This window comes from Lucilia sericata, unplaced genomic scaffold (genome assembly GCF_015586225.1).
Source record: "Lucilia sericata isolate MDLA Ls3-8-SP2 unplaced genomic scaffold, ASM1558622v1 Contig000483F_arrow, whole genome shotgun sequence".
NCBI lineage: Eukaryota > Metazoa > Arthropoda > Insecta > Diptera > Calliphoridae > Lucilia > Lucilia sericata.
The window spans coordinates 151,426-177,574 of NW_023994498.1; the positions used below are offsets into that span (position 1 = coordinate 151,426).

Genomic DNA, 26,149 nt, shown 5'->3' on the forward strand with positions numbered 1-26,149 from the left:
TAAACAAGAAGACTGAAATGAGGAAGAATAATAATAAGAAAAACACGCAATAAAATAACGGGATATCTTATACGAAAACAATTACAAAACTATTGCGATCATTAGTTTTTTACAATCACATTTGTAAAACTTGTTATCATAACTAAGTGTACAGCAAGTATTATTGCAATTATTGTTGCTATACGAAGCGTTTTTTTACCATTATTATACCCTTCACCTTCGTGAGAAGGGTATATATAAGTTTGTCACTCCGTTTGTAATTTCTATAATATAATTTTCCGACCCCATAAAGTATATATATTCAGGATCCTTATAGGTAGCGGAGTTGATTAAGCTATGTCCGTCTGTCTGTCTGTCCGTCTGTGTGTTTGTTGAAATCAGTTTTTAGAGGACCCCAGATATCGGCGAGATCCAAATCTTCAATAATTCTGTTAGACATGCTTTCGAGAAGATCGCTATTTAAAATCAGCAAAATTGGTCCATAAATACCGGAGATATGAGCAAAAATCCGAGACAACTTCTGAAAATTTCATAAAAAAGACTATTTTTTTCATGCTTTGATATAAGCAACAACAACACTGCTTATTCATTGAGTATTCGTTTCATATGTTTGGATGGATGTGTGTTTCATTGCCTTGTGTATATTGTTTTTGTTTCTTGGTGCATTCAGTTTCGTATGTTTGGATGTCTGTTGGTTTCATTGCGTTGAGTATTTTGTTTTTGCTTTTTTTATGAGTTTTTCGTTTCGTATGTTTCATTGCCTTGTGTATATTGTTTTTGTTTTTTGGTGTGTTCAGTTTCGTATGTTTGGATGTCTGTTGGTTTCATTGCGTTGTGTATTTTGTTTTTGTTTTTTTGTGTATTTCGTTTCGTATGTTTGGATATCTGTTGGTTTTACTTCCTTATGTATTTTGTTTTTGTGTGTGTTTATTTCGTTAAGCGTTGTATAAACGGGAAAATGAAATAAATTAAAATTTTATAGAATTGAATTTTTTTAAATACACTGTGGTGAAGGGTCTATAAGATTCGGCACAGCCGAATATAGCACTCTTACTTGTTTTAAAAGTATTCATAATTTTCATTAAAATAAACCTATCATAAGTATCCTTATGAAGTGTTGTAGAAAATTCTTTATTATAAGTTTATTTTAAAATGTAGTTATATTTTGATTATTGCTTGGTTTGTTGTTAAAAACAATATACTCTCCCACTCTCATATAAGCAAGAGAAAAAAGGAATACAAAAACCAATTGCTCAGCCAAAAACATAAGTAACAAAACAAAAGTAGTAAAGGTTATACTAATTCATTTAAGTAAAAATCATTTTATAACTGTTATTCTGAGTGATTTATTTTAAAAAACAAAAATAAATCACAATTCATTCACTTTGGTTATGTGGCCCAGTTATTTTCAGTCTCTGCTATAAACTGATGATGTTAAATGTATCCTCGGCTTCGCCTTGGAATGATTTGGCATGGGGTCTAACCCGAGCACCATATAATCTGGAGAGAATGTTGGTTTAAGGACTGATATATCCTATACCTAATGGGTTGGATAATTCTCTCTTCGAACAGGTCTGTGTACAAAGCAGCATGTGCTAGATTCCTAAACCCGATCGGTATTTCTTACCGGTCGCGTAGTGGGACGCCGATATATGCTGGGGAATTGTCAGGTTAGTATTCAATGGTTGCCTGTCATCCCGTAGAGCGATCTTTATGATCATGTGAATGAACTGATGCGAAAATTGGTGAAAGATCGGGAAATCACTACTAATCTCCAATATATGGACCCTGTAGAAAATGTCAATATTAAAAATGTGCTGAATCGCTATTGACTTTGTCAGTAGTACTAGTGTCGAATTATACCCTATACAAGGCTGAGTGCTATTGACATTTAACATGTGCGTGTCATTGAAAATCCTCTAGTAACATTATGACTATTGACTTGGTATTGACTAGGTACTTCTCATGGATACATATGGTGACATTAGAACCAGGAATTTACTAGTACATTTCTATATCGCGAGTCCATTCAGTTTTAATACAGACATTTTCTTAAGAAATATTGACATGTTTGTTGACAATGCCACTAGATATACACCACATCTTTGGTCTCTGTATTTTTTATATTGACACAGAAATGAAAGATTGGAGACATTTGAACTAGTACTGTTGACAAAAAGATATATGGACCCAGTCTGACTGCAGGGGAATATTGGTCTGCTGTCTGTCATTCCGCAACGGTGCTACTATGGCAAGAGATTAGATAGGTCGAGTTCTTCAACAAAGTGCTTGTACGTGGACCGGCTAAGCCATGTAGAAAAATTGCTACCTGAGTTCTTCATTGAAGAATTCAGGGGCGAGTGGTAGACCGTGTCTAGTTACCCAGTGGATGAAAAAGACCACCGTGAAATTAGGCCGTCATGGCAAGTATTCACGTTAAACTCTCGACATTCGTGTCAACAGATTTACTTCGCTGTTCAGGTTCATACATATTTCTTTACAAAATCATTCTCAATAAAGTAAACATCTCGACTTATGATTATTTTTCCTGTAGCGATATGCCTTCGATGTTTCGGAATAACCAACTATGATGTATTGCTTTCTTTTTGGATGGAACTTATGATGATGTGTTTTATCCAATACAATGGCCAAGGAACTAAAAAATTGTACATGTCGGACGCTCGGCCTCTTATTGCACCAAACTTCATATGGTGTACAATTGTTTAATGCTTATGTCGGCGATCGATTTAAATAAGCGGGGATGTTCACAGCTTCTGCCCACAATGACACATCAACATCAGAATATACAAGCATTGCTCTGGCCATTTCAACCAATGTCCTATTAAAACGTTTAGCTACCCCTTTCTGTTGTGTATGAGGTACTGTCAGTTGCCGCTTAATATGTAGCGAGCGCCACATTTATATTTACTGGACCACAAATGCCCGTATGAATTATCTCCAGTAATTCTGTTGCCTTGTTCTTAGAACTGGAGAATGGTTTTGTTGTACATTTGCTCTTCAAACAAGTAGTACAATAAATTTCATTAGGAAATTGTATATTCAGGTCATTCACTAATAAAATATAAAAAATCCTTACGCACAAAGAACATTAATGAAATTAAATAAAATTAAAAATTTAATAAATGATGAGCCATTTGGCAACAGGTATTTTTGAATTTTCTATAACTTTGAGATAAAATCATACAAGTAGGGTCCTGATTGACACATTGTTCTGGTGCTTTTTTGACATATTTTCTAATGTTGGTCCAAGGAACATTACTTTAATCATACATGAGTAAATGAGAATCTAAAAGAAGAAACATTTTTAAATTAAATATGTTTTAATTTATCATCGATTAGCGAAGCACACAATGTAATTTATTGTTTTGCTCTCACAAATATAAAACATAAATAGTCTTTTTGGAAAATAATAACCTTTCGGCGTTTCATAATTTTCCGGTAAATAAATATTCCGAAACAAAAATATTTCAAATATTTTGATAGACATATCAAAACAGCTAAAGGTTAAATGAAACAAATCCATAGATAATATAAAATCTTAAGTAAAAACAAAAAATATAAAAAAAAAATATTTTTATTTGCTTAATTTTTTTCAATAAATTCTAACTATCTTTGTGTTTTTCAGTTAAATAATAAATAATTTTATTTATATTTTATTAAATTATTCGAACAAAAACGTAATTTTTTGTGATCTTCCAAGCCAATAAATTTTGTATAATTTATTTGAAGAATAATAAAATAACATCAAAAATTGAAAGCTGTTTTACTGGAAACTTTTTTAGCCATGACTCATGACAAAATGAACCATAAAATTTATTGCAATGATCAATAAAATATTCTATTTTTTTAATAACATAGGAAGTAGCCAGCAACTATACCGATATTTGGCGATATGAGATATGTTATGAATTACTTCCACATTATTTGTCATCCAGTTGGGCGGAAAAAGTTCTGTTTATTGGTCAAACCGTTCTTATATTTAAAGTAGATGCTAATAAATTAAACAAAAACGCTCAAATATGGAATAAAAGTGAAAGTAATTTCGTTTGTCGAGAGCAATCGCTATGGAATGAAACGGAGCATATTTATTTTGCAAAAATACAAGCTTTACAAAATGATTCGGAATTGAATATTTCACACTATGATCGAGTTATAGATGAAATAAAAAACTATGTGACTTCTCGACTTTCTGAAATTGCAGTTAACCAAGCAGACCTAGTCCAACAATTAAAGTAAGTATATGTACATATATGTATATTTCGTAAAATGAGTAATTATGTTGTTCTTATGTACATATATATATTAGGAATATAACTATTGCGTTCTTTACAAATATGCAAGTTGGCATATCATAGTCGAATAGAGTATTAAAAACTATGAGAAACTACATTATTATTTTTTCGCGGTTGGTTAAAAAGTTGAAGGCTCCATATGTCTTCGGAATCCAAATCATAGATAATTAATTTAAATATGCTTTTAAGAATTTAGTCGTTTAAAACCAGTAAAATCAGTCCATAAGAATCGGAGATAGGGTCAAAACAAATATTATCAACAAATAACTTTTTATGGACTTTTTGATTTGGGGATGTAAAATAGTATATTTGCGAAAAATCAGAGATATAGGCAATGATGAGTCGCGATGTGACAAAAATATACTTCTAGGTAGAAATGCCCATATATAAATATTTTAATCTTAAAATTAAAAAATTTAAAAAAACTTGGTTTATATTAGAAATTGGGGTGATGTTTTTGATTTCAAATGACATAAAAAAATTGTTTTCAATAATTATACAACATTGGCCATCTCGTGGTGGTATGCCAAAAATTTCGCCAAATTAGTTATATCCCTAATGTATATATTTGCTGATCCTTGTAGTAACAAGAAATTATCTGTACTAACAACAACGTATTAATATATTGAACTATACTTTTTTTCAAACCTTTTTCAGACAACAAAAATAAATCTTTTATTTTAAATATATTTTGTATCAGAGCTGTAATTGAATCATTAATTTTCAGTTTAGTTCGAATTACCAAAATTTTGAATTAATTATGTTCACAACAAAAAAGAATTGAATGAAATTGGAATCAATTCAAACGAATTAGGAATTTATAAAATTAATTGCAATTCGTTTCCAATTCAATCGAATTTGCTTAAGTGAATTGAATTGATATTGAATTCTTTCAAATGAATTAAAAAAATGAAAATTCAAATGAATTAAATAGAAAATGAGCTGATCTAGAATATGCTAAACATGTACATACATATATACATATCGCTCATTTACTTAAAGAGTGTCATTACTTAAAAAACACGATTTTGCACAAACGTATATAAAGTTTTCAACTGACAACCAATGAGCCAACTGAGAAAATTAAAATTTGAATTTGCTAAAAATTAATTGTCATTCATTTCCAGTTCAAATGAGTTGGAAATGAATTGCAATTCGCTTTGACGAATTGTAATTCATTCTACAAATTTATTTGAATTGGAAACGTGTTCATTGCAATTCATTTTTCCCAAATTCATTGGAATTGACTCAAACTAAATTCAATTCATTTTTGTGTAAAAAGAAAGAATAATTCACGTATTAATTAAAAATGAATGATTCATTTACAGCTCTGTTTTGTTTATACATATGAACCATATATTTTAAAAGTGGTATGAGTCTTCTAGTTTTTAAGATGAAGATGGTTTTATGAAATTTACATAAGCGTGTCATGTTAGGGATAGACGTAAATCTCAAATTATTTATATTGAAATATTACCTCGTAAAAGGTTACAATAAGTGTTTGCACGTACACAGAAAAATGTTTCAGCATAAATATTATGAACTGCCTTCATTAACTAAAGTTAATAATATTTAAGAATAAATTTCTAAAGGGTATGATTTTTGTTTTCATATTTATTTTTTCAAACAAAATCTAGAATTGTAATTCATTCTACAAATTTATTTGAATTGGAAACGTGTTCATTGCAATTCATTTTTCCCAAATTCATTGGAATTGACTCAAACTAAATTCAATTCATTTTTGTGTAAAAAGAAAGAATAATTCACGTATTAATTAAAAATGAATGATTCATTTACAGCTCTGTTTTGTTTATACATATGAACCATATATTTTAAAAGTGGTATGAGTCTTCTAGTTTTTAAGATGAAGATGGTTTTATGAAATTTACATAAGCGTGTCATGTTAGGGATAGACGTAAATCTCAAATTATTTATATTGAAATATTACCTCGTAAAAGGTTACAATAAGTGTTTGCACGTACACAGAAAAATGTTTCAGCATAAATATTATGAACTGCCTTCATTAACTAAAGTTAATAATATTTAAGAATAAATTTCTAAAGGGTATGATTTTTGTTTTCATATTTATTTTTTCAAACAAAATCTAGAAGCCTTAACTTAAAATATTTCAAATTTAAGTTACATTTTTTTCCTTTTTGTCATGATAAAAATATGAAGGTAGTGTCATTCCTCTCTCTTAAAAAAACGTTTTGAAGTTTGCTGGTATTTTTTGAAATTCGTATTTTGTAAATAAATAGAACGTCGTTGCCATGTATGCAAAAAGGGAAAAATAGTTTTCAAGAAATTTGTGTTGTGATTGTGGAATTTATGTTGCTACTTAAATAATTTAGGTCCAGAGGTAACTGTTGTTGAGATGTGCCGAATTACAAAGATATTGGTTTGGTTTGTTATTTAAATTGTATGCAATGTATGTTATCATTTGAAAGGGTTTTGAAGCAATGTAATTAAGTCATTAGGTTTAAGTTAAGAAGGATTATGTGCCATAAAAAGGACAACATCCACTCTGAGACCATAAGGTGATTCCCTTCAAAGAGGCTGAAGATCCAAAGACGGAGAAACAAGAACACTAAAAGAAAACAAGAAAGAAATAAAATAGATAGAAAGGATTGATGAATTGAAAGTGGTCCATTCTCATGGCGTATCAGCCCAGAAGATTTATCGAGCCAATTCCCTAATTAAAGAAACGTGAGATAATCCTAATCTTCCAATCGAATGATAAAAGCTAGTCCCTCCGGGGGTTAAATCCCGCAACTTCTTCCAGTTTGTTATGGAACCTCTTCACCAGCTATTTCAAACTAATATTCTGTGTCCTCGGACAGTGGCAAATTATATTCTCGATCTCTCTAATTCCTACCCGTTAGAATGCCTATCAGAATCCATGGAATGCATTTAAGTCCTATAAGTATCTTGGTAACCTTCACATCAAGATCTGTCCCTAAGGCCTTTTATATTTTGCAATCCAAATGATGTCACTCATTTCCTCGAATAATAATGGTGTCCATATCAAAGGTTTCATGAATGTTAAATTTTTTCACTTGGACCGGGTGGAGCACTAATTGCAATCGTTCTTGATACGGACAGCAACAGACAATTATTTTGATATAGGACTTAACAGGAAGTTTATAGTTTTGGTTGCTCATTTTTCTTCAAATGCATTTTTATTTTTTGAACATTTATTTAAATTTTTATTGAATTTTTATCATGCTTTTTGTTAAAAATGTTTGAAATTTTCTTTGGATTTTTAGATTAAAATCGATAAAATGTTCGCGTAATTGGCTGGATTTTATGAATAATATAAGTTTAACTATGTTTGCTGATGTTTTCCGCTTTTAGATTTTGTTTTTCAACATATCAATTTCTGTTTTTATATTATACAAAATTCGCTAATAAACGATTACTATTCACTGAACATGAAACCAGTTTAGTAGATAATGGACTTTTTTCCAAATTTTTCATGAATATCGTTATTGATATGCATGTGAAACTAGATTCCATTTATAGCAATTCTGCGTATTTCGATTTTTATAATCAGCTCTTATGTCCTTACAAAAGGAATTCAAAGTTTAAAGGACTTACAATTTCAAACGGATATTTTAAATATTTATATGTTCTGTATGATGCTAATATTGATATGAAATGAAAGCTGGGAATCTGTACATTCTATCTGTATTATTTTTTTGACTCATTTAGACAAAAAATCGAAAAAATAAATAAATTTAAAATAGGCCTCATTTTCAAAAAAAAATATTTAACTACTTTTTTGTGAAAAAAAATTTTGTTTCCGTTTCTTTTTTAATCCTGATTAATTGAAATAAATAATATTATTTTGAAGCAAAGGTTCTCAGTTTGATTTGATGATAATGTAAATACCAAATTTTTTACATAAATTTGGAATTCCCTCTTTTGAAATCGTAGTCCTTTAAATTTTAAGGTCATTTTACAGGGGCATAAGAGCTGATTATGAAAAACTGAGTACACTTAGTTAATACTAATGGTCCACAGTTTCCTGTACACATAGATTTTTTCGTGTGTGAAAATGACTATTGCACGCTGATATATATAATAAAACTCGGGGGAGTTTTTCCAGTTTTTCCTATCGAGCTTGTCCCCGGGTAGTGGATAGTGGTGGTGATGGACAATCTATCATCTCCCAGTTATAGTTTCACTTAAGCTGAGGGAGGGCAGACTGTCCACCATCTGGGACAGAAACTGGGAAAAGACAAATATGGAAAATAAAGATAATATAAAAGTTACAGTGCAAGGCCTAAATAACTCAGAACCGGCGGAAATGTTGATCTGTGTCATCGTCATCCTGCGATCGTGAGCAAAAGACTACTACGAAGGTGGGTACCTTGGCCTCCGTGGCGGACAATATGTCAAGTGGACAGCATGCCATTGGCAAAAACATAGGGGCTCTATGCTACCTCAGCCTTTAAATAAAGGTGAAGGTTCCGACTCTGAATGCTTAGCTGATAATAACACCATAATAGCAAATCCCAAAAAGAATGAAATAGAGCCTCATGAACTGAGAGTTGACAACTGAGAATAAACTTAAGAAGAAAAAGAGCTCCCCGTCTCCTGACTTCATTCCGATAAGATTTCTAAAACAAATTTTTCCACATGTTTCTAGCCTTTTACTGAATCTTATTAATCATATTTTTATGACGTCTGAATTCCCGGTCTCTTGGAAGACTGCGCGTGTTGTACCCATTCCAAAATCGAAAACTATGAATAACGTTGATGACCTAAGACATATCTCTATTTTGCCCGCTTTATCTAAAGTTGTTGAAAATCTGGTTAATGATCAGATACTATTTTCTATAAGATCGAGGATTTATGAATCTCAATTTGCTTTCCGTCGTGGTTTCAGTACAACTGCATTGTTACTTTCTCTTACTGATTCAATTAGAAATAATATTAATAATAACAAATTTAGTGTTTTAGTATCTCTGGATTTATCTAAAGCCTTTAACTCTGTTTGTCATTCTACGTTGATTAGTAAACTTAAATGTCAGTTCAATTTTTGTATGCTGATGATGTTTTCCTATTGTTTAAAGGTGATAGTACTAATTTGTAGTCGTTTGTTAATAATGTTAATTGTAGTCTTGGCTGTGTTTAAGAGTGGACTGTAAATAATTCACTTCTTATTAATCCTGCTAAATCTAAGGTCATAGTGTTTGCTATTGAATCTTTATCTGATATGAACTTTTATCTTGGTAATGTCTTGATTGATAATGTTAGTATGATTAGGTGTTTGGGTGTGATTCTTGACAATAACCTGTCTTTTGGTAATCATGTTGACTGTATATTTAGAAAAGTATGTGGTATTCTTCGAAGAATATTTTCTACTAATATTTACTTACCGCTTCATGTTAGATTTACACTTGCTCATGGTCTTCTGATGCCTCAGGTTATTTATTGCCTTGAGGTTATTTCTGGTGTGTCTGTGAATGTGTTTGCTAAATTGAAAAGTACTGTTAATATGATTGTTAGATTTGTTTACAATGTTAAGCGTCAAAATCACATATCATCAGTTTCTTGGTTGTTCTTTTAATAACTTTGTGAAATATCGAAATCTAAATTTGTTCTACAATGTTATGAGGAATGGTTTTCCGTCTTCTTTATTTAACAAGTTTACTTTTCTTCGATCTTCTAGAAATCCTCAATTGTATATTCCGAGAATATTTATTTAGTTTTGAGAGGTCATTTATTGTGAGAATTGCACGATGTTGGAATTGTCTGCCTCATGAACTGAGAATTTTTTCTCATTCTAACAATGTGTTTCGTCTTAAGCTGTTGAACTATTTTGCAACGTTCATTTGATCTATTTTAATTTTTTAACATCTTAATTCTTTGTCTAAAGCATTGTCATTTGTTTATTAGTAGATAAATATTACTTCTTATTGAACTTATTCACTTTTTACTTTTATATTTGCCTTTATGCATTATTTTATCTTTTTTTTTTTTGGTTTATGGCTGGGGAGCCTATTATGTTTTTTGAATTGTACTTTCCTATTGTAAATACTTAGGTTAATTATAGCTAAGCAATACATATTTATATTTTGGCCTTATGGGCTTTGTATTGTAAAATAAATAAATAAATAATACACAGTCGAAGCCAAGCCATACTTCACTCAAAGGAACCTCAAGTGCGAATCCTGCGAGTAAGGGTGACAACGCCAAGATAGATATTCCGAAGACGATCACGTTGGCGAAATCAACCGGGTACGGGTATCTCAAAAGATGCCCCGAAAATAGAGGCTAGACAGTGGAAAAGGAAAAGAGCCGCCATTTTACGCCAAAATTGCCAGAAGAAGACACCGGGACGATCTCTGCTATGCAGATTACGATGCCGGTAATCCGACAGGCAAAATTCCAATAGACCAACAGGGTAAGGTAGAAGATCTGGTGAACAATAAGATAGTGGACCATGCAATCGCTTCAAAGGGCAAAGAACCAATAGAGAGCGTGAGCTGCGAGTTCAGCATGGGCGTGATGTTGATGAGGTTGGCATCTCGCCAATGTGTTAGCACCCTAAAGAACTTGGTGGAAAGTATCCCTCCTCCCGGCGCTAAGGTGGGACTGACAAAAAAGAGCGAGCTTCCGGTGCTCTTAAGGTCCACTGTCTACATAAAAAAATAGGGCAGTAAACTGGCTATTGAACGTGTACTGGAAATTATTGGTGGTCAAAATGCTGAGCTGGCCGTGGAAATATGGGATGTCTTTTACAGGAAGGAACTTTATTTGTAATAGGTATCGACCAGAAATCTATGGCTAGTCTTGCCAAGAATAAAGGTAGGGCTTACTTCGCCTCTAAAGCTGTCATATTCAAAATTGGGAAGGTACCGATTGGAAGGCCTGTTACAACAATCCTCGAAAAGGACACTAAAATACCTAAGACCACAGCATCAGTAGCAACTACTGATAACGCTAAGGAGTAAAATCCTAAAAGTAAAGAAGCTACCACTAACTCGCCAAAAGAAAGTGCAACTGCCCTTTCCAAAATTGGGGAGGCGCCGATTGAAAGGGATGTCAAAACCGGCCCGATAAGGACACTAAAACACCTAAGACGGTACCCAAAGCATCATTAGCAAGTACTGGTAATTTTGAGGAGTCAAATCCTAAAAGCGAGGAGGATATCACTCACTCGCCAGAAAACAGAACAGCAGTGCTGTCCAAAATTGGGAAAGTGTCGATTAAAAAGCTACTCTTGCTATGCCTGATAAGGACACCGCAGTGCCATCAATGGTACACACTGCATCAATAGCCACTTTAAGTTACCCGGAGGACTCAAATCCAACGAGCTGGGATGTGATCACTAACTCGCTGGAAGACAGTTTAAATGGATGACAATGATTGAGGTTGTCCAAATAAACCTCCATCGGATGGCTAAAATGAACACAGGTAAGATACAGATAGCTTTAATCCAGGAACCTTGGACGCTTCGCAACAAGGTTTCTGGATTAAATCACGTAAATTTCCAACTTTTCAATAGAATCAGAGAAGAAGTATTAGATATAACTATATGTTCAGAAGAGCTTATAAACGAAATTCTGGATTGCAGAGTTTCGGACGAGCACTCCTTTTCTGACCATCGGTACATAAGATTCAAAATACTACGGCCGCCACCAACACCGATAAAGTTTCGGAATAAGTCTAGAACTAATTTTACAATGTTCGGTTCCTTACTAAAGAACCGTTTATGTCAGGACACTTTTCAATGTCGAAATAAAGAAGACATAGACGCCAAAGTAGAAATGCTCACAAGTGCCTTGGTTAAATTGTTCGAGAACAGTTGACCTCTGCGAGAGCGAATATCTGCCCAGGAGAAACCCTGGGTAACCGGGAAGATCCGGAACCTTGGGAAGACTCTTCGCAAACTATTTAACCGAGCACGGCGTAAAAAGACCGCAGTATACCGTAGCAAAGTTGGTGAATATAAGAAAATTGTTCGTAAAGCCAAACGAGACTCCTGGAAAGTTTTCTGTGAACAGGTAGACAGCGTAAATGACGTATCGAAGATAAAAAAATCCTATCCAAAACTCATGTCCAACCGGAATCTATGATCGATGATACGGGCAGGAGGCTGGAGGATATGAAGGAGACAATGAAACTCCTAATGGACTCTCATTTCCCACCCGGTATATCAAATAACATAGATGAACGATATTGGAGGAAGGGGAGGCTAACACGGAAATTGTAATTACATCTGATATGGTTAAAGGGGCAATCAAGAGCTTCGCTCCATATAAAGCTGCAGGGCCGGATGGCATTTTTCCGGCACTCTTACTGATGGAGGCGGGACTGGTTTCCGTACATCTGGCTTTGATATTCACTGCATGCTTGAAATTCACATATACCCCCATTAAATGGCAGGATGCAAGAGTAATATTTATACCTAAACCAGGGAAAGCTAGCCATTCGACACCTAAGTCTTATCGACCGATAAGTTTTACGTCCTTCCTACTTAAAACCTTACAACGGATAGTCGATAGTATGGTTAAAAGCAGTACACCCGACAAAGACCTAAAATTTAAGCAGCATGCTTATGTAAAGGGACGATCGGTGGAAACGGCTTTAAACGAAGTTGTCCACTACATAGGTGCATCCTTTGATAGCAAACTATATACACTGGCGGTATGCATTGACATCGAAGGCGCCTTCAATAACGTACACACTGATACTCTTATCCAATCCCTAGACCAGTTTTATGTTGACCGGGTGCTCCCTAACTGGATCATGCTAAGGAACAGATGGATAAGCTGGGAGATGTACGATATAACTATCAGGAAAAAGGTATTTCGCGGTATACCACAGGTTGTTAGCTAACAATTTAAATGATTTAGGTTAGGTTAGGTTGATAGGAGGATGTATACTACATCAAATCCGAAGAAATACACCTAGGCCACTATCGGGCCTGTTGTGCGCTCCAATTCATGAAAAAAAAAAAAATTGTTCACTGAATGTTTTTTTTTCCATGTTCAGAAACTCAGTTTCCTGGACGTAATTCCTAAGAATCTTCCAATCGGTGTTGGTTAAGAATGTTATTTCCGGAATAACATCACTTCCAAGATACTTGGATTTAACTTCGACGAATACCTGATAATGGCAAAGAAAGTGCTCCAGAGTTTCACTGTCCTCTCCACATGCTCTACATTCGTCTGAATCCGCATGTCCAATTTTGTATAGATGTGCTCGTAATCCTGTGTGTCCACTCAGAATACGTACCATCATACTAACCTCAGACTTGCTCATTTTGAGAAGATTTCTCGTCTTGCGCTCATCAGGGTCACCCCATAGAATCTTTGTGGTTCTCCCCACCGTTTCATTATTCCAAGAGGCCTTATGGGATTCTCTCATCCATATTTTTAATTCAGCTTTTGTTGCGTCGAATGGTTTTGCGTTTGTCAGGTTAACTACATCGAGCTCCCTTCCCTTTAAAGCTATTACATTCGCCCTTTCGTTGTCGACTACTCCCGAGTGGCCTGGTACCCATATGATGTGAACCTTACCTCTGGGAGAGTATTCAGTTAAAGCTTTCTTACAATCCAATACGGTCTTGGATTTAATTCTATCACCTGATATCGCCCTAATTGCCTTCTGGCTGTCGGTAAATATATTAAGCCCTGTGGGCGCCATATTTATTCTAATCCAATTTACACATTCCGTTATTGCTCGTACTTCTGCCTGGAAGTTTGTGTTATGATTAGGTAAACGGTGGTATATTTCTGTTTCTGGGTCTTCAATATAGAACCCCAGGCCCACTTTGTCCCCTAATTTAGAGCCATCAGTGTAGCAACGGATTCCTACTGGTATTTGCTCCAAAGTTCCGCTTGACCAACAAATTTATGTAGGATTAGCGTTTCAAAGTTTCCGACATATTCTGTGTCTGGTATGCGATCAGGCACGTCCGATGAATGTGTATAACCTTCCAATGTGTCCAGTATACATTGATGACGTGTCCTATAACCGTTTTTGGCCAGTTCGCCTAAAGTAAAGAGCCGTTCGGCTGTAAGCGCCGCCTCATATCTTATATATGTTTCAATGGGTGGAATATCTAGCAACGTTTCCAGAGCCTTGGTTGAAGTAGTACACATGGACCCACTTATACCCAAGCAGCATGTACGCTGAACTCCCTGTAGTAGTTTCATATTGCACTTTTTGTCTAAAGCAGTCCACCAGATTATTGAAGCATAAGCTAGAATTGGTCTAATTACACTTTTATAAAGCCAATTTGTCATAGTAGGACTAAGACCCCATTTCATGCCTATGGTTCTCCTACATATCGCCCAGCACCGATGTGCCTTGTTGATCCTATCCTCTATGTGGTGTCTCCATTTTAATTTCCGGTCAAGTATTACACCTAAGTACTTAACTTTGTCTGTCACCGGTATCTTCTTGCCCAAGAAGCAAGGTTCAGTATATGTAGAAATTTTTGTCTTTCTTGTGAAAAGTCAGATTTCCGTCTTCGCCGGGTTAACATTGAGGCCTCTCGGTTGAGCCCAGCTCAAGGCCGTATTCAGAGCCTCCTCAGCTCTTCTACACAAGTAATTTGGATCCTTTCCCTTTATAAGTATTACGACATCGTCATCATCGCTATTAATCGTGGTAACCCATAGTAAAATTGACAAAATGCCACCCTGTGGTATACCGCGAAATACCTTTTTCCTGATAGTTATATCGTACATCTCGCAGCTTATCCATCTGTTCCTTAGCATGTAGTTGATCCAGTTACGGAGCACTCGGTCAACATAAAACTGGTCTAGGGATTGGATAAGGGTATCAGTGTGCACGTTATTGAAAGCGCCTTCGATGTCAATGCATACCGCCAGTGTAAACAGTTTGCTATCGAAAGATTCACCTATGTAATGGACGACTTCGTTTAAAGCGGTTTCCACCGATCGTCCCTTTACATAAGCATGCTGCTTATATTTAAGGTCTTTGTATGGTATACTTTAGATACACTTTTAACCATGCTATCGACTATCCGTTCCAAGGTTTTAAGTAGGAAGGACGTAAGATTTATCGGTCGATAGGACTTAGGTGTCGCATAGCTAGGTTTCCCTGGTTTGGGTATAAATATTACCCTTGCATCTTGCCATTTAACTGGGGTATATGCCAATTTTAAGCATGCAGTGAATATCTGTGACAGATGTACGGAAACCAGTCCCGCCTCCATCTTCAAAAGTGCCATCCGGCCCTGCAGCTTTATAGGGAGCAAAGCTCTTGATTGCCCCTTTAACCATGTCAGATGTAATAACTATTTCCGTGTTACCCTCCCCTTCCTCCAATATCGGTTCATCTATGTTATTCGATATACCGGGTGGGAAATGAGAATCCATTAGGAGTTTCATTGTCTCCTCCATATCCTCAAGCCTCCTGTCCGTGTCATCGTTCATAGATTCCGGTTGGACATGAGTTTTGGATAGGAATTTTTCTTCTTCGATACGTCATTTACTCTATCTACATGTTCACAGAAAAGTTTTCAGGAGTCTCGTTTGGCTTTTCGAACGTTTTTATACCCACCATCAAAAAAGATGGGGGGTATATTGTTTTTGTCATTCCGTTTGTAACACATCGAAATATTCATCTAAGACCCATAAAAGTATATATATTCTGGAACCTCATTAAATTCGAAGACGATCTAGCCATGTCCGTCCGTCTGTCTGTCCGTCTGTTGAAAACACGATAGAGTCCAAACGGAAGCAGCTAGCGAGCTGAAATTTTGCACAAATATTTTATATTGATGCAGTTTGTTTGGTATTGAAAATGGGCAATATCGGTCCACGATTTCGCCTAGCCCCCATATAAGGTCCCCCTCAGAAAATGACATTAACGCTCATAACTGACTAAAAGAAGCAGCTATAGCGGTGAAATTCGTCATAAACATATTTTTTAGGAATCTTAGTATCATTGTAAAATTTTATAAGGATCGGTCCATAATTGACCCTATCCCCCATATAAGGTCCCCCTCAGAAAATGACAATAACGCTCATAACTGACTAAAAAAAGCAGCTATAGCAATGAAATTCGACATAAACATATTTTATAGGAATCTTAATATCATTGTAAAATTTTATAAGGATCGGTCCATAATTGACCCTATCCCCCATATAAGGTCCCTCTTAGAAAATGACATTAACGCTCATAACTGACTAAAAAAAGCAGCCATAGCGATGAAATTCGACATATACATATTTTTTAGGAACCTTAATATCATTGTAAAATTTTATAAGGATCGGTCTATAATTGACCCTATCCCCCATATTAGGTCCTCCTCAGAAAATGACATTAACGCTCATAACTGATTAAAAAAAGCAGCTATAGCGATAAAATTCGACACAAACATATTTTATAGGAATCTTAATATCATTGTAAAATTTTATAAGGATCGGTCCATAATTGACCCTATCCCCCATATAAGGTCCCCCTCAGAAAATGACATTAACGCTCATAACTGACTAAAAGAAGCAGCTATAGCGATGAAATTCGTCATAAACATATCTTTTAGGAATCTTAGTATCATTGTAAAATTTTATAAGGATCGGTCCATAATTGACCCTATCCCCCATATAAGGTCCCTCTCAGAAAATGACATTAACGGTCATAACTGACTAAAAAAAGCAGCTATAGCAATGAAATTCGACATAAACATATTTTATAGGAATCTTAATATCATTGTAAAATTTTATAAGGATCGGTCCATAATTGACCCTATACCCCATATAAGGTCCCCCTCAGAAAATGACATTAACGCTCATAACTGACTAAAAAAAGCAGCCATAGCGATGAAATTCGACATATACATATTTTTTAGGAACCTTAATATCATTGTAAAATTTTATAAGCATCGGTCCATAATTGACCCTATTCCCCATATAAGGTACCCCTCAGAAAACGACATTAACGCTCATAACTGACTAAAAAAAGCAGCTATAGCGATGAAATTCGACTTAAACATATTTTTTTGGAATCTTAGTATCATTGTAAAATTTTATAAGGATCGGTCCATAATTGACCCTATCCCCCATATAAGGTCCCCCTCAGAAAATGACAATAACGCTCATAACTGACTAAAAAAAGCAGCTATAGCAATGAAATTCGACATAAACATATTTTATAGGAATCTTAATATCATTGTAAAATTTTATAAGGATCGGTCCATAATTGACCCTATCCCCCATATAAGGTCCCTCTCAGAAAATGACATTAACGCTCATAACTGACTAAAAAAAGCAGCCATAGCGATGAAATTCGACATATACATATTTTATAGGAATCTTAATATCATTGTAAAATTTTATAAGGATCGGTCCATAATTGACCCTATCCCCCATATAAGGTCCCCCTCAGAAAATGACATTAACGCTCATAACTGACTAAAAGAAGCAGCTATAGCGATGAAATTTGACATAAACTTATTCTATAGAAACCTAAATCGCTTTGTAAAATTTTATAACGATCGGTCCATAATTTATCCTAAATAATAACAAAAGCATCGATTCTTAAATATCAAAGTTTATTTATAAGGAAGCATTCCTTTTTGGCAATGATTTGATGGTGGGTATACAAGATTCGGCACAGCCGAATATAAAACTCTTACTTGTTCTTATATTCACCAAGTTTATTACGATACTCATCCCAGTATACTGCGGTCTTTTTACGCCGTGCCCGGTTAAATAGTTTGCGAAGAGTCTTCCCAAGGTTCCGGATCTCCCCAGTTACCCAGGGTTTTTCCTGGGCAGATCTCCGCTCTCGCAGAGGGCAGCTGTCCTCGAACGATTCAACCAGGGCACTTGTGAACGTTTTCACTTTGGCATCTATATCCTAACGGTTCTTTAGTAAGGTCCCGAACATTGTCCAATTAGTTTTAGACTTATTCCGAAACTTTATCGGCTTTGGTGGTGGCCTTAGTATTTTGAATCTTATGTACCGATGATCAGAAAAGGAGTGCTCGTCCGAAACTCTCCAATCCTGAATTTCGTTTATAAGCTCTTCTGAACATATAGTTATATCTAATACTTCTTCTCTGATTCTATTGACGAAGGTAGCTTTATTACCTAAGTTCAATGTTATCAAGTCTTTAGTATTAAGGAAATCCATGAGGGCTTGTCCCCTGCGATTGGTGTTTGTACTACCCCAAGCTACATGGTGCGAGTTGGCATCACAGCCTATTACAATTTTCTTATTTTTTCTTTGTGCCTCTTCAACCAGTTTCATCAGATCCGACGTTGGTGGTAGTGTCGGAGAATCGAAAGGCAGGTAAATAGATGCAAGGAATATGTTGCCACGACCTTGCTTCAGCACCGTTGCATCCGATGTTGATAATCCTGTTGAGAGGAGAAAACATAAGTTCTTGTGACATAAGATACATGTTCTCGGGCGAGATCCTGTATCAGCGTAGAAAAGTTGGAAATTTACGTGATTTAATCCAGAAACCTTGTTGCGAATCGTCCAAGGTTCCTGGATTAACGCTATATGTATTTTACCTGTGTTGATTTTAGCCATCAGAGCGTTGGTAGCTGTCTCGCTCCGATGGAGGTTTATTTGGATAACCTCAATCATGGTCATCCATTAAACTGTCTTCCAGCGAGTTGGTGGTCACCTCCTCGCTCTTTGGATTTGACTCCTCCGGATAGCCTGAAGTGGCTATTAATGCAGTGGGTACTGTTGATGGCTCTGCGGTGTCCTTATCAGGCATAGGAATAGCAGTATTTTTAATAGACACATTCCCAATTCTGGAGAGCACTGCTGTTCTGTCTTCTGGCGGGTGAGTGATTTCCTCCTCGCTTTTAGGATTTGACTCCTCAACATTGCCAGTACTTGCTAATGATGCTTTCGGTACTGTCTTAGGTGTTTTAGTGTCCTTGTCGGGGCCGGTTGTGACAGCCCTTTCAATCGGCGCCTTCCCAATTTTGGAAAGGGCAACTACACTTTCTTCTGGCGAGTTAATGGTAAATTCCTCGATTTTAGGTTTTGACTCCTCAACGTTATCAGTAGTGGATACTGATGCTGTGGTCTTAGGTTTTTTAGTGTCCTTTTCGAGGCTTGTTGTAACAGCCCTTCCAATCGGCACCTTCCCAATTTTGAATATGACAGCTTTAGAGGCGAAGTAAGCCCTACCTTTATTCTTGGCAAGACTAGCCATAGATTTCTGGTCGATACCTATTACAAATAAAGTTCCCTCAGGTTCTTCTTTCCTGTAAAAGATATCCCATTTTTCCACGGCCAGCTCAGCATTTTGACCTCCAAGAATTTCCAGTATACGTTCATTAGCCAGTTTACTGCCCCATCCTTTTATGTAGACAGTGGACTTTAAGAGCACCGGAAGATCGCTCTTCTTTGCCAGTCCCAGCCTAGCGCCGTGCCAGGGAGGAGGGATACTTTCCACCAAGTTCTTTAGGGTGCTAACACATTGGTGAGATGCCAACCTCATCAACATCACGCCCATGCTGAACTCGCAGCTCTCGCTGTCTATTGGTTGTTTGCCCTTTGAAGCGATTGCATGGTCCACTATCTTATTGTTGACCAGGTCTTCTATTTTACTCTGTTGGTCTATTGGAATTTTGCCTGTCGGATTACCGGCATCGTAAACTGCATTGCAGAGATCGTCCCGGTGCCTACTTCTGGCAACTTTGGCGTAAGATGGCGGCTCTTTTCCTTTTCCTCCGTCTAGCTTCTCCTTCCTCGTTTTTCGGGGCTTCTTTTGAGATTCCCTTACCTTCGAGGTTGATTTCGGCGACGTGTTCGTCTTCTGAATATCTGGCTTGGCGTTGTCACCCTTACTCGCAGGATTCTCACCTGAGATTCCTTTGAGTGAAGTAAGGCTTGGCTTCGACTGTGTATTAGAAGACGGGGAGCTCTTTTTCTTCTTAGGTTTATTCACAGTTGTCAACTCCTCGGGAGACCTGATCCTTTTTGCCTCAGATCTTGTGAGAGAGTCCGATTTTTCCTTTGGAGTGTCGTGGGATTGACTAACTATGATTTCCTGAAGCATTTTTTTCAACTTCCTCCTCTGTGCTCCAGAAAGTCTTTTCTTAGTAATAGGTAGTTTAGCTATGCTATCACTCACCTCTTTCACCATTTGCTCTACTTCATCCTTTTTGGGATTTGCTATAATGGTATTATTATTATCATCTGAGGATTCAGAGTCGGAACACTCACCTATATTTAAAGGCTGAGGTAGCTTAGAGCTCTCTCCGAGTACATCCTTCTCTTTCACCCCTATAGTTTTGCCAGTAGCATGCTGTACACTTGACGCATTGTCCGCCACGGAGGCCAAGGTACCCACCTCCGTAGTAGTATTTTGCTCACGATTGCAGGATGACGACGACACGTGACTCGCGATTAGATCAACACTTGCCGCCGGTACTGGGTTATTTAGGCCCTGCACCGTAACTTTTATCTTTTTATTTTTATTTTCCATATTTGTTTTTTCCAGTTTTTTGGTCCGCGGGGAATATAATATTCCCAGGTGTTTTTAATGTTTTTATTTTTAACCTCAAACCCCTTTTTTCGAATTACACAGAGCAGATTTCAAACAGACCTCTCAGTACATAAGTTACCACTTTCAAAATTGTCGGGGTTCATATTTATTGCAGTTTTTATGAAATATTAATTAAATAAGCAAAAACTTTGTCATACTATTTATGAACTTTTCATATTCTGAATGAAAATGGTTTGGGAAAAAAGTTTTGTTCGATTCATAGTATTTATTACAAAATTAATTTCAGTTATATATTATTTTTGTGTATAAGTTAAATGTGGAAAATATAAATAAATATTTTCTAAATAATTAATATCTATATCCTTTATTTTCAGACTAATTAAAGATTTTTATTTGCTTGGTCGTGGAGAACTATTTTTAGAGTTCATTCGCCAAACTTATGTAATAAATAAAGATGCCGACAATGAAAATAAACTTCGTGATTTTGTCAAAGCATTTGAGGTCAGAAACAAAAAAATAACTAATTTTTGGGCTTATTAATGTTAGTTAGATTTATGTGTTGTTTCTAGATAACGGATCAGGTTTCCTTTTAAATGCACTTTTGGGTTTCCAAGGTTATGCAGAAATAAATATTGAAAATAAGATTAGATTCTCAGCAATATAATAAAACTATTTGTTTGAATCTTACAGGAAGAAAAAAAAACAAAAAGTGTGCTTTTAAAATTTGGAAAAATCTTGTTAATTGTTAACAAATAAAAAATTGCAAACAAATATACATATATTAAACACCAATTTAAAAGGAAATCTGACCTGATGTGAAAAAACTGAAAACGAAGTTTTCATCTGTACATTCTCTACTTTCTCGTACATACATACATATATGGGCAATTTTATGTCAAATGATCCAACTTAAAAAATCGCACCAAGGTTAGTACTGTTTGATAGTAGGCCAGAAGCAAATTTTCAACTCTATCGGTCAAGAACTTCCGGACTTAGATGGGGTCCTAACAAAATTTCCAAAGGAGTTCAGATAGCTATTTTGTCGTTGTTTCCAAAAAAATTTTTTTTTTTAAATTTTTAACAAAATGTTTTTTTTTGCTTATACAATTTCCTTTAAGGTTCCATAACGGAAGGAGAGTGACATTCGGCTGTGCCGAATCTTATATACCCTTCACCACAGTGTATTTATAAAATATCAATTTTATAAAATTTAAATTTATTTCATTTTCCCGACTATCATTATTATAGCAATAGCAAAACGAACAACAACAACGCTAAACGAAATAAACACACAAAAAACAAAATACACAGGCAGTAAAACCAACAGACATCCAAACATACGAAATGAATACGAAAAAAAAACAAAAACAAAATACACAAGGCAATGGAACACACAGACATCCACAGACAGTAAGAGTGCTCTATTCGTCTGTGCCGAATCTTATATACCCTTCACCATATACCATATCAATTTTATAAAATTTAAATTTATTTAATTTTCCCGACTACACAAGGCAATGAAACACACAGACATCCAAACATATGAAACGAAATACTAAAAAAAAGAAACAAAAACAAAATACACAACGCAATGAATAAGCAGTGTTGCTGTTGTTGCTTTTTTATCAAAGCATGAAAAAAATTTTCTTTTTTATGAAATTTTCGGAGGTTGTCTCCGATTTTTGCTCATATTTCCGTTATTTATGGACCGATTTTGCTGATTTTAAATAGCGATCTTCCCGAAAGCATGCCTAACAGAATTATTGAAGATTCGGATCTCGCCGATATCTGGGGTCCTCTAAAAACTGATTTCAACAAACATCAGCTATCTATAAGGATTCAGAATATATATACTTTATAGGGTCGGAAAATTATATTTTGGAAATTGCAAACGGAATGACAAACTTATATATACCCTTCTCACAAAGTTGATTATAAATTATTTTTTAACTCAAGATTTTTTCAATATTTGGCACTTAATTTTTCCCTATTTTCTCAAAATGGACGTTTTTGTTGTATTTTTTGTTTGCTCAAAAGAAAGCTTATACCATTTCCATTAAGAGCTTTCTGGTTAATTAATGTTAGTTCAAAATATTGAAAAACTCTTTTTCTAAGGTTAAAAAATATTGTTTGCTCTTAAAGTATTGTGTAAGCTTTCTTTTGAGCAAAAAAATTCCCATTTGAAAAAAAAATATATTTTTTTTATTTGAAATTTGTTTGGAAACATCGAAGAAATAGCTATCTTTACTCCTTTGGACAATTTTTGCTAGGGCCAATATTAGGGTGAACGTTTATTCGACATTTTCCAAAAACCGGTTTTCGAATAGTTCGAATAGTTGACATTTGAAAAAACCGGTTTATATTTTTCAGAAAAACCCAGTTATGCGGTTTTTCATTATAAATAAAAAAATCTATTTTAATTTGAGAAAATTTATGTTTATGTTTAAATTTGATTTTTAACAGTATAAAAGTTTTTAACTTTAGATCTAGTCGTCTGATTTACATGATTTCTTTAATATGAAAAAATTAGGAAAAAAGTGGGACACTTCTGTTAAACATAAGGTACTATGTAATCCTAGGTTATTCTAAGTCCCTGTTTAGGCAATTTTCATAGGCATTCCAACACTTCCATAATATTTCAGCCGCAAATTAATTTTTGTAATTAGAATACAATCTTAAGATTGATAAAATTTAGACGGGCTGTATTATTATTAGCTTTAAAATTTAATTTAAGTAATCTTTGAATACAAAGCAAATAAAAGTATTCGAACCCGGTTTTTAAAAAGTGAAAAAACATGATTATTTGCCATTCAAAAAATCAATATTTAGAAAAAACCGACACTGGTAAAGCAAAAAAAAAAACGGGTTTAAAACCGGTTGAAAACCCGAGTTGATCACCCTAACCAATAGGTGAAATGTTACACTCATTTGAATAAAAACCCTGTAAGACCAAAATGTCCAACTTTGACCCCCTCTAAGTCCGACCGATAGAGCTGAAATTTTCTGGCAAGTTTCTGGCCTATTATCTAATAGTACTAACCTTGGTGCAAATTTCATCAAAATCGGAAGACATCGATTTTAAAAGTTGGGTCACTTGATACAAAATTGTCCATATGTAAATCGATTTTTTATGTGTACATATAAATGGCTGTTTCACGGTGTTATACGTATATGACTATTGGTGTATTTTAAGACAAACATTAGAAAAATATTTTTTTTTTATTTTTTTTAAAGGCACTATGAATACAGTGTAATCCTAATCGCAACCGTTTATATATTTTCATTCCTAATCTTATATGGTTTGCAAATAATATCCAAACAAAAACATATTGCTCATTTACCACATATACAGTCATTCATTTAATTTTGTCAGTTTTTAAAATCTCTGAGACAGATTTTTTGTTTTAAAAGTTAAAGTTTTTACGAATATTTTGTAAGTAAAAATTTTATTTAAAATTAATTAAAAAACATATTAACCTTTTCTTCCTACCATTAAAATAGTAACACTTTAAACAATTATGACATACAATGATGCAACGCTACAAAATCGATTGTGAATTCGACAACTAATTATACAACATATCATTTCATTATAAGCCCAAAAACTAGATCTATATACATTAGACCGACTCACTTTGTATAGAAAGCAAAATTGTGGTTTTGTTACCCCTCTCAAAACTTACCTTGCTTTATTTTATGATTTACCGTTCCTGGATAAAATTTTAAAAAGGTATTTTTAAATATTTTTTTTTTTTTTAATTTTAGTATTTTTTATACCCTCCATCACCATCAGTGGTGATAGAGGGTATATATAACTTTGTCATTCCGTGTGTAACACCAAGAAATATCCATCTGAGACCCAACAAAGTATATATATTCTTGGACCTTATGAAATTCTGAGTCGATTTAGAAATGTCCGACTGTCCATCCGTCTGTCTGTCTGTATAAAACATTCTCACGTTAACACGAAGCATCAAAAAAAATTGGAAATGAGCACAATCGGTTCACACCGGGAAAAGTTATTATTTGAAACAACCTCGAAAAAATAAGCATTTTTTACACATTCTGATGTAATTTTCTCGAAAACTATCAAGATAATTCCATGAAAATCACCATACATTCGTTTCTACACAAGAGCTTGACTCTTGCTGAAAATTGCCAGAATCGGTCCACAATTTCATATACCTCCCATACAAAAGTACATATTCCCGGAAAATGGGGTTTTTGTTAATAACTTCCGTCACAATGTCGAAATCTTTACAAAATTTTACAAATTAAAATCTTATGTCAATAGAATTCATTCAGAGAAAAAATTTTCTGGATCGGTCCATAATTGGACATAGCTCCCATACAAGGTCCCCTCCCGAAAATAACTTAAACGCAAATAATTCATTACTAAATTAAGATATCCATATAAAATTTGGTACAAGTATTGCTCTCTCACACAGAAATATTGCTGTGAAATTTTTTTTCTATCGGTCCATAATTGGTCATAGCTCCCATACAAGGTCCCCTCCCGAAAATCACTTAAACGCGCATAACTCATTACTAAATTAAGATATCCATATAAAATGCTCATATGTAAAGAAATATTACTGTGAAAGTTTTTTCTGATCGGTCCATAATTGGTCATTGCTCCCATACAAGGTTCCCTCCCGAAAATCACTTAAACGCACATAACTCATTACAAAATATTGATATCCATACATTTAGCAAAAATATTGCTCTTATATACATTAAACTATAAAATTGTTTTACGATCGGTGCATATTTGGTCATAGCTCTCATATTAGGTCCCCTCCAGAAAATCACTTAAATGCACAATATTCATTACCAAATAATGATATAGATACAGAATTTTGAAATTTTGTCTTTATAAACAAAATTGGTCATAGCTAATATACAAGGTCCTCTCTTATCTCTCTATTGGTACAAATTTTGGCACAAATATTAGTTTTGTATACAAAAATTATATTTCAAGATTTTTTCACGATCGGTTCATAACATGGGTGCGGTCGGTCCCATACAAGGAATTCAGAAAATCACTTAAACACACATTACTTATTACTAAATTACGATATAGATACAAAATTTGTCTGAAATATAGCTTTTATGAACAGAAATTTTGCTTAAATAATTTTTTACAATCGGTCTATAATTGGTCATATCTCCCATACTAGGTCCTGCCCCTAAAAGCGCTTTAACCGTATTTAACTAGTTGCATTATCAATTTGTGTAGAACAAAATTATATATATGTATTTTGAAAATCCTTAAATCTTTCACACACATGCATACATGCAAATTACTAACTATCGCTAAGCGCTATAAAAATATAAAGAAAATGGCGTTTGTAATGTTCAATAAATC

General features: G+C 34.6%; 1 protein-coding gene across 1 annotated transcript in view; it reads left to right on the forward strand.

Annotated features, from left to right (window-relative positions):
* The window catches only part of LOC119605420 (gamma-tubulin complex component 4 homolog), a 97,716-nt gene that overhangs the window by 45,738 nt on the left and 25,829 nt on the right, over positions 1-26,149 (forward strand). Inside the window, exons 5-6 of the mRNA XM_037958522.1 lie at positions 3,880-4,253; positions 21,156-21,282. Coding sequence (XP_037814450.1) covers positions 3,880-4,253; positions 21,156-21,282 — 501 coding nt within the window. The remainder of the gene's footprint in view (positions 1-3,879; positions 4,254-21,155; positions 21,283-26,149) is intronic.